Source organism: Prosopis cineraria, unplaced genomic scaffold (genome assembly GCF_029017545.1).
Source record: "Prosopis cineraria cultivar Desert tree isolate PC_DT_omini unplaced genomic scaffold, ASM2901754v1 PC13, whole genome shotgun sequence".
Taxonomy (NCBI): Eukaryota; Viridiplantae; Streptophyta; class Magnoliopsida; order Fabales; family Fabaceae; genus Prosopis; species Prosopis cineraria.
The window spans coordinates 32,968,951-32,978,899 of NW_026555344.1; the positions used below are offsets into that span (position 1 = coordinate 32,968,951).

Sequence of the window (9,949 nt, forward strand, 5' to 3'; positions counted from 1 at the left end):
CCGAAGCATGACGTGGTCCATATATATTTGAAAAAAGGGAGAATCACATAAAAATCTGGCAAAAAATTTATTTACAAATTAATAGATACCAATATGAAATAGATTGTTATTAAGATGGGAACATTGACTCTCTTTTTTTTTAAATGAGACTTGTTATTAATTCTTATTTATGAATAAGTTTTTTGACAGGTCTTTGAATGTGATTCTCCCAATCCTTCAAGTGAGTTAATCTTCTAATTTAATTCATTTAACCTTAATTTATTTAATGGACCTTTGTCCTTCCTTTTTTCCAAATATATTTACCGTATGGTCTTGCTTACCAATTTTTGTGGAAAGTTTTTTTCTCCAGCCTGTTTTTTCGGCCTGTTTCTTGTCCAACCTCACGCACTTCGATTTTATAGTACATTGGAACATAAAATATATTGTAATCATCATGGTCAATGGACTTCTTAAGAAGATAAATATTCAGTTTCTACTTCATTATCTTTATAGCATGTTATTTTACATTTTCTTTTTATATTTGAAACCTTTTTTGTAAATCAAAATACTTACCAAGTCATCAAGTGCTTGGATAACAAAGCTATTAGAAGTCCTAAAATTCCTTTGCTAAAAAAAAAAGTCCTAAAATTCCAACCGAAGAAGTTTGAAACTGTCATGCTAAAATTGATTCGATCCTGACAAAAAAATTATTTAATCTTAGACAGAATTATTACAGTTAAGTTTTTTGAAAAAAAAAAAAACTCCAAAATAATCTAAGGGGTTCAATGTTAAGTGGATGTAATGAGTGATATTGAATGTAAGCATAAAAAGGTGAAAAGTTTAAATTTGGTTTAAGCATTTAGAGTATAAATACACATCCGTTTATATATATATTTCTAAAAATATATGATAATTATAAAACGTGCAAACCTATTATAGTAATAAAAAAAAATATCTAACTTTTTTTCTTATAAACATGTATTCTTTTACTGAAAAAATATTACTCAAAATATGGTTGTGCACTAAACATTCAACTTAAAGAGATTTCTACTTGTGTTAAAAAAAAACAAAAAAACAATTGCATCACAAGACAAAAGAAGCAAGTCCATGAGCTCATAGGCTCATCACAAACAGCTACATTTGTTTTCGGAGCAGCGAAAGCCCATCACATAAAGTTACATCAGAAAAAATACACATATAATGGCCTAAAAGACAAAGAAAAAGAAAATTCCATCTACATTTCAGATCATACATAAAAAGATGCTTTATTATTACAAATCCATTCTATCGAGGTTGATAAAATGGCAAGTGAAAGATCCTTAGCATGTCCCTCTTAATTAATTCTACCACTTACATGACCTATCGAGATAATGTTTTAAATACATTTCCTGAAATTTACAGCCTGGTACACCACTAACACTTTATACTCTTACATCATTGTCTATCAACAATAAATTTGGGACATTCACCTCTCCGAACCATTTTAAAAATGAGAGTCTCACCAGTTTTAAAATGATTTGCTTTGGCAAATTCTGACCACCCTTTACTGAATCTGGCAAATGTCCTTGTCCTTTTCATGTGAGGGAGTAATGTCACTTTCCATACTCCATCTATTGTCTCGATCTCCACCTCTTGTCTCTTGTTTTTCATATGCTTCTTGAAGAACTCTGTGGGAAAGCACTGCACAAGTTCCTCAAACAAATTAATCTGAGTATCACTTAGAATAACCTTAACATACATAGTACACCATGGAAACTTAGTATGAACTAAAAACATGAACCATATTTTGTTTGATATGCATGTCACATGAGAAACAAGGCATCATATTCATAATCAGTATACTTCTTTTGTTCATTATTATAAGACACTTTTAACTAATTTACACCCCTAGATATTGATCCCTTTTAATAGGTTGTTTCAATTAGAAAATTTTATTAATTACACTTGTCATTAAGGGTCCTTTTTGAAAAGACCGTATTAATTATATTTTGAAAGATCCAAAGTGTCTTATCTTTTTTAATATAATATTTCAAAAAACAAAAGTGTACTCTTATGACATTGAACGGAGGAAATAAGATACAATAAAACAACAAGAAGGTTGACCATATCAATTTTATTTCTCTTTAACTTGAATACATGCCTGGATTGCTTCTAGTCACTAAAAGACGCAATGAGAATGGAGTAAAAAAGAGCAAGACCTATCTGTTGGTGTGGCTCAAGGCTTCTCTTTCTCCCTCATCATTGATTCCTCTAGTATGATAAATGCATTTAATCATCACTGCTCTTTCTTCCTAGGATAGCATCTAAGAAAATAAATCAAGTGATATGAAGAACTAACCATGACACCCTTTTCTGCATAGGCTTGCTGCAGAAGAATTTTGAATGAAGGAATTTTCTTAGGGCTCAATTTGGGGGCTTCACTGGATTCCTTCAGCATTGGTCCCTCACACGTGCTTCCGTTCCCTAATTAATCAAAATGTGAGCTCAAATCTTAGCCTATATGCTAAATTAAATGGAAATAAACAAAAGTCCGACTCTATAATTGGCTAAAAAACTTGTTGCTACATAATTTTTACTCACTGATTCTGTAATTAGGCATAAGCTCAGAGTAATAAAATAAAATTTTGACCAGGATTATCAATGGAGAGCTATATTTTCATTAGCTTACCACTATTCCTGATAGGGCTATGAGATTCATGTTGTAAAGCAATATGCTCATTGCTTTGTTCTCTCTGAGATTCACCCTGCAAAGCAATATGCCCATTGCTTTGTTCTTCTTCAACTTCTTTCTGGGGAGCCCCAGTTCCCTGGTTAGAATTGTGATAATCATCATGATCTACTCTCTCCTCTGTGATCTCAACATTCAGCCCTGACTTTTGTCTATCTACATGAATTGGATCTATTTCTCTCTGAGTTTCTTGATGAAGTCGAGTTGTTGTTTGTTTATAATGCTGTATGCAGTAATTTTGATTTATACATGGCTGATTCTCAAGCTCCTTCTCACAGGCAGAGTTCCCATAGATCTTAACTTTAAATGTTGAATCCCCATCAAATTTGAAAACTAGAAACTGTGCAATTTCCAAAGCATTATCTTCTACAAATGTACTCCAACCATTCTTATAATACAACCTTTTGTCATCTTCTTCCTCAATATCAACCTTCCATGATCTGTTTGAAGAAGCCCTGATCAGTGTTACTCTTTTTGGGACAAGAGTAGAATATTTGGAGAGAAACAACAAAGGGATTCGCTGCAATTAAGAAAAGAAAAAAAGAAAGAAGAAAAGAAAAGAAAAGCGATTTAGAGAGATTTCAGCTGTTGAAATAAGCAAACGCCAATGAAGAAGAAAGAAAATTACCAATTTAGTAGTGTACTTGCTGTCAACGAGGACCTTGAAGAAAGAAGGCATTGACATTGGGGCTTTTCTTCTGAGGTAAGATTTTCCAAATATGTTAGCTTTAAATATTGAATTCCCATCGAATTTGAAAACTACAAACTCCCCAGTTTCTAAAGCATTATCTTCTACAAATGTATTCCAACCTCTTTTGAAGTACAATTCTTTGTGATCTCCTTCCTCGATATCAACCTTCCATGATCTTTTTGAAGAACATACAAGTGTTACTGTTTTTGGTGTAAGACAAGAAAATCTGGAGACAAACAGGGAAGGGATTCGCTGCCAAAAAAAGAAAAAGAAATTATTATATTTGAATTGAATTCTCTGTATTTATAGAGTTAGCATTTAAAAAAGAAGAAAAAAAACCCCACACCCATATCTGGTGTAGCATGAGTACACATTCATATTCTGACAATAAACAAAAAGAAAGTTTTCGGGAGAATATAATCGCTTTAAATTCTGAGATTTCATATTTTTTTATTTTTTTAAAATATCAAAAATCATTTCTAAAGGTCAAGATATAGATATCTATTAGAAAACAAATAAAAGTAAAAGTAAAATGACACATTTGGAATGCAATTGATTTTTTATTAGAAAACAAATAAAAATAAAAGTAAAATGACACATTGATCCTGGAAAATTTGCCCCCTCCGCCACCATCGTCCTTGAGGACACAACAGAATTATACACTTCACAATCACCCACAGATTACAAACACAAACACAAACACAGCACAAAAACACCAGCATGCAAAAATTTCCAGGATTGATTGATGCAATGGCAAATCGATACCCAAAAATTAGAAAAAGAAAAGCACAATGGAGATCTAATTGGCCGAACGAAGCTGAGAAGGGGGATAAACAAAATCAATCCATCATCAACCAACTGAACAAAACTAGAAACCGAACGAAGCTACCAGAGACGTCGGATCAGAGCCGACGGCAGGGATTACAGGCGCTGATAACAGAGAACGCAAACACATGCATAAACGAGGACGAGAAGTTGAGGACGAAGAAGGAAATCAATCAGAAGAAAGAAAATTACCAATTTAGTAGCGTACTCGTCGATGAGGACTCTGAAGAAAGAAGACATTGACGTTGACGAAGTCTTCTGTTATGGGGAACAAGAAATTTCTGTCAAAGCATAAATCGGAATCCAATAAGAACTCCAGTGAGAAGGAAGGAATCAGGCCGGTAAAGAAGCAGAGCTGATCGCAGGTACGGGTTTAACCGTGATCGTTGGTTCAAGTCTTCAAGACACTCAAAAAGATTTATATATTTATTTATCGCTGTTTATTTCTTATTTTAAGTAAGTTTCAATCAATATCCTTTACCCTCCATTAATTATTATTTTCAATGGCAATAATATAAATCTATTTAAAAATAACAGAACCATTTACTCGTAATTAAGATAATATAACCCATCTCAATATGACTCATTCTTTAAATTCAATTTAATTTAATTCAATAGATGAACATCGCAAGTTGTAGAAAACTTAAGTAAATGGATTTTATGTATTATACAAAATTTAAGAGATAAATTGCACTTTTCATAATTGATAAACAGTACAACCTGTATTTGAATTATACTAATATTGATATTGATAAATTGGTGGTTTGCTACATAATTCAAATTGGATACATGCAATAAATAATATAAATATAGTAAACAGTAATATTTAATTACTAATTGTTGAGTTTTAAAAACATTACTTATTTTCCATATTTTTTTCAATTTAATTTCTTAATTTTTCATTTGTTCCAAAACAAAGCACATCCCTCCTTACAATGACGAGGACCCTAAAGCAGTGGGGCATAATTATATAAAAATAAAAAATAATTTAATATATATAAAATAAATATTAGTTTTTAAAAATAATATTAGAAAAGGAAATTAAAATAATATTTTTATAAAAAATATAAATTTAAATATAATGTATTCAAAATTTAATATATATTGAATTTAAAGGAAATATAAAAATATCAATTTATTTTTTAAACTCATATTTTAGCTTCGATCTAGTGAGTTCAAAACTCTTAAAATAATAGAGGTAAATTTTTAAAAATTTCATCTTCTAGTAATTGCATCTGCTATTGCCTACATGACCCTTTTTTTTTTTTTTAAGAAAGATTTAAACACTAATTTATTCTCTTCATGATTCAACACGCATTTATTAATATTTAAGGACTTGAGACTTAGAGTCTTGTTTTTTGAGCCGACAAAGAGAGATTTATAGTACTTAAACAAGGATGGTTAAAAAACAAGAACTGCACTTAAATAAGAAGGCGATATAATATTATTCATATTATCCGAATCTGTTAGTTTTGCAATGGGTACAATAAAGCGCATTGATTATTGAATACTTCAGGACCACCAAAAGATTCACTGCTCATTTTTTGGTATACTCCATCACGAACACATTTGGATTTGTTGGAGGGGAAAAAAAATCTATTTGGGTTAATTAATTAATTAATTAATATTTTGATTGGACGTGTTTAGAATCATTGGCCAAAGAATAAGAGACATGTTTAGAATCAATAGACATTAAATTAAATATGTCTCAAAGGCTTAAACGTTAACTTGCTTGACGGTTTATCTCATTTAAGGGGTACTCCCTGTATATGTCTTATTTATATGCAGTGATAACTATTTTCTTATTTTTTTATAAGTTATATCATTAAATTTTTATTTAAAGTTTTTCTTTTTACTTCTATTAAATATTAATGAGAAAAACTGATTATTAAATTATGTATATTTAATTGGAATGAAGTTGAAAGCCTATTAAATATTTAGATAAGGTTAATAAATTTTAATACTATTTTTAATTTCAATAAAACATGTTTAAAATAATTTACAAATAAGACTAGAAGGTGCTATCTCTTAAATTTTCTCAAAGGTTACTCAATATTTTTCTTAATCCTAAAAGAAATTAAAGGGCTGTTTGGTTATTTATTTATTTGGCCAATGGGAATTTCTATTCGAAACAAAAGAAACACCAACAACATTTCTGCGAGTCAAAAGAAAGCCAAAAAAGCAAACTTTCAAAGGAAACGAACAGAAAACTACAGAAAGGAAAGATAGAAATAAATGACAAAACAAAGAAATGAATCAGCAACAGCAGCAGCATAAAGGATTAGCCAACACCATCTTGGTCTTGATGAGCTCCACCATGAACAAAAGCTGAATCAGAACTCTGAACCTCCACAGCTAGCAAGAAGACAAAGGAGATGATGGTGTTGGCAATATCTTAACAGCAAAGCAGAAGCAGCCATGAAGTTAGCTGCCCTGTTACCTTTGTGGGGCACAAAGGAAAGAGAGAACCCAGCTGTTGATGCCATAAGTTCTAAGATATCTTCCACAACACTTATACTCTCCAATCACCAAAATCAGTTTGACTTTTAGTAATGCTGTTAACAAGCATGAATCACTTTCAAAATCTACCTTATCATTACAACAACAACAACAACAACAACAACAACAACAAGCCTTTATCCTACTAGGTGGGGTCGGCTACATGGATTGCAAGACGCCATTGTATTTTATCATTTATCAAGCTTTTAGGAATATTATTAATTAAGAAATCGCGTTCAATAACTTCTAAGAGTGTTCTCTTAGGCCTTCCTCTACCTCTCTTAATCGGACTCAAAGTTATATGTTCCACTCTTCTCACTGGTGCCTTCCTTGGTCTTCTTTGTACATGCCCAAACCATCTCAACCGATTTTCTGCCATTTTTTCCTCAATAGGTGCCACCCTCACTTTTTTACGTACGTGCTCATTTCGAATTTTATCTTTACGTGTATGTCCGCACATCCATCGTAACATTGTCATCTCTGCTACTCCAATTTTATGCTCTTGCTGTCCCATTAGAGCCCAGCATTCACTACTATATAACATTGCCAGTCTGATAGCAGTGCGATAAAACTTTCCTTTAAGTTTATCAGGCACCTTACCATCGCAAATAACTCCTTTAACTTTTTTCCAATTAAACCATCCAGCTTGAATTCTATGTGAAATATCTCTACTGATTTCACCATCATTTTGAATAATGGCTCCCAAATATCTAAACTTTTCCACTTGAGGTATAATTTGATCTCCCAATTTCACTTCCAAATTATTGTTAAATAGTCCTTTACCAAATTTACAATATAAATATTCCATCTTACTTCTACTCAGACGAAAACCTTTCGACTCCAATGTCCTCTTCCATAACTCAAGTTTGCAATTAACCTCTTCTCTTGTCTCTGCTATAAAAACTATATCATCTGCGAAGAGCATACATTTTGGAATTTCCCCTTGAATATGTTCCGTCAAAACATTTAAGATCAAGTTGAATAAATAAGGACTTAGAGATGATCCCTGATGTAGTCCAATCTTTATAGGAAAATCCTTTGTTTGACCACTAGGCGTTCTTATACTAGTTTTTACCCCCTCATACATATCTTGTAGGGCTTTAATATAAGTAATCCGTACTCCCTTTTTTTCTTACGTTTTCCAAAGCATTTCTCTTGGTATACGGTCATAAGCTTTTTCCAAATCAATAAAAACCATATATAGATCTTTATCTTTACAACGATACTTTTCTATTAATCCCCTTAGTAGATAAATTGCCTCTGTAGTTGATCTACCTGGCATAAAACCAAACTGATTCTCAGAAATACTTGTCTCCAATCTCAACTTGTGCTCAATTACTTTCTTCCACAATTTCATTGTGTGGCTCATGAGTTTAATCCCTCTATAGTTAGTACAATTTTGAATATATCCATTATTTTTATAAATAGGAATTAATGTACTTCTCCTCCACTCATCAGGCATTTTCTTGGACCGTAAAATCACATTAAATAACTTAGTTAACCATCTCACCCCTTCTTCACCTAAACATTTCCACGCTTCGATAGATATATAATCAGGTCCGTTGGCTCTACCATTTGCCATTTTCTTAAGAGCTTCCTTTACCTCCTTATCACGTATTATTCGATAGAATGACAAATTTTGTTCTCCTTCACCAGTTACTAAATCCTCCAAGTTACTAGATGAACCCTCTTCATCATTGAAAAGTTTAGAAAAGTAAGTCTCCCATCTATTTTTAATTTCATTATCTGTAACTAAAGTTCTTCCCTCTTCATCCTTAATACACCTTACCTATTCTAGATCTCTTGATTTTCTTTCCCTACTCTTCGCAATCTTATAAATATTTCGCTCTCCTTCCTTCGTCTCAAGGCTCTTTTAAAATTCTTCAAAAGCTTTAAAACGAGCTTCACCCACAGCTCTCTTAGTTTCCTTCTTAGCCATGCAGTACCTCTCCCAATTTTCCTCATTGTTACACAAATGTATGGCTTTAAAATAGTTCTTCTTATACTTGATTTTATCCTGTACACTATTATTCCACCACCAAGACTCCTTATCTCTCGGACCAGAACCTTTTGATTCTCCTAAAACTACTTTTGCAACCTCCCGTATCTTTTTAGCCATATCCTCTCACATGATGTTAGCATTTCCCTGAGATTCCTAAATTCCTTTATCCAAAAGATTTCGCTTGAAAATATCTTGCTTCTCACCTTTTAATTGCCACCACCTAATCCTTGGTGCTACTATTTATCGACGTTTTTGGATTTTACTCATAATACACACATCAAGGACTAGGATCCTATGTTGTGTCGTTACAGCATTTCCGGGGATCACCTTGCAATTTTTACAAAGTCTTCTATCTATGTTCCTAACCAAAAGAAAATCAATCTGTGACCTTGAGGCTCCACTTTTGTAAGTGATGAGATGCTCATCTCTCTTCTTGAAACAAGTGTTGGCAATCTTAAAATCATACGCTAATGGGAAATCAAGAAGAGTGTGTCCTTCATTGTTTAGCTCTCCAAAACCAAAACCACCATGCACCCTCGCATACTGACCAGCTTCCCTCCCGACATGCCCATTAAAGTCTCCTCCAATAAAAATCTTTTCACTCTATGGTATGTGTCGAATCAACCCCTCCAGATTCTCCCAAAATAATTCCTTAAGACTGGCTTCTGTCCCGACTTGCAGCGCATAAGCGCTAACAATATTAACAGTCTCACGTTCAATTATCATTTTTAAGGAAATAATTCTGTCTCCAATTCTGCTAACTTCTACAACGTTCTTTTTCCACTCCTTATCTATAATAATGCTTACTCCATTGCATGCACTTACTTTTCCTGTATACCAAAGTTTGAAATCTTGAATATCCTTAGCTTCTTCTCCACACCATTTTGTTTCTTGCAGGCAAAGGATATTCATTTTTCTTTGAATCATAACCCCTACAACCTCTACAGATTTACAATTCAATGTCCTAACATTCCAAGTACCAAATCTAATTTTGCTCTCATGGACTAACTTCTTTAGCCGCGTGCGTCCAGAATGACGCGGTAGCCCTTACTCATTTAACACTACATCCGGGCGCCGATGCAGCGGCTCTAACTCACTTATCACTGTACTCGAGCCATGCAGTGCGTTACTTACAGGCAACGACCTAGCATTAACATTATAACGTCTATTGTTCATGTTCATGATAGATTCAACAAAGTTTTACATTGGCTATTGATGGCCTAAC

The 9,949-nt window shown here is 32.8% G+C and overlaps 1 protein-coding gene across 1 annotated transcript; it reads right to left on the minus strand.

Moving 5' to 3' along the window:
* Nucleotides 1-1,228: 1,228 nt before the first annotated feature.
* On the minus strand, nt 1,229-4,599 carry LOC129291410 (B3 domain-containing transcription factor VRN1-like). Its single transcript, XM_054928734.1, has 5 exons — nt 4,416-4,599; nt 3,336-3,650; nt 2,648-3,227; nt 2,318-2,442; nt 1,229-1,659 (listed from the first exon to the last, which is right to left on the minus strand). Exons 1-5 carry the CDS (start codon nt 4,461-4,463, stop codon nt 1,414-1,416), a joined length of 1,314 nt encoding a protein of 437 aa, XP_054784709.1. The 5' UTR covers nt 4,464-4,599; the 3' UTR covers nt 1,229-1,413.
* Nucleotides 4,600-9,949: the final 5,350 nt, after the last annotated feature.

What these genes read in the sequence shown, in the direction of transcription:
- LOC129291410 (XM_054928734.1), bottom strand. Translation starts at nt 4,463, where the DNA reads ATGTCTTCTTTCTTCAGAGTCCTCATCGACGAGTACGCTACTAAATTG. An exon ending in ACGAGTACGCTACTAAATTG is followed by an intron (nt 3,651 to 4,415) that starts GTAATTTTCTTT and finishes TTTTTTTGGCAG; the next exon opens with CGAATCCCTTCCCTGTTTGT. An exon ending in GCAAGTACACTACTAAATTG is followed by an intron (nt 3,228 to 3,335) that starts GTAATTTTCTTT and finishes TCTTAATTGCAG; the next exon opens with CGAATCCCTTTGTTGTTTCT.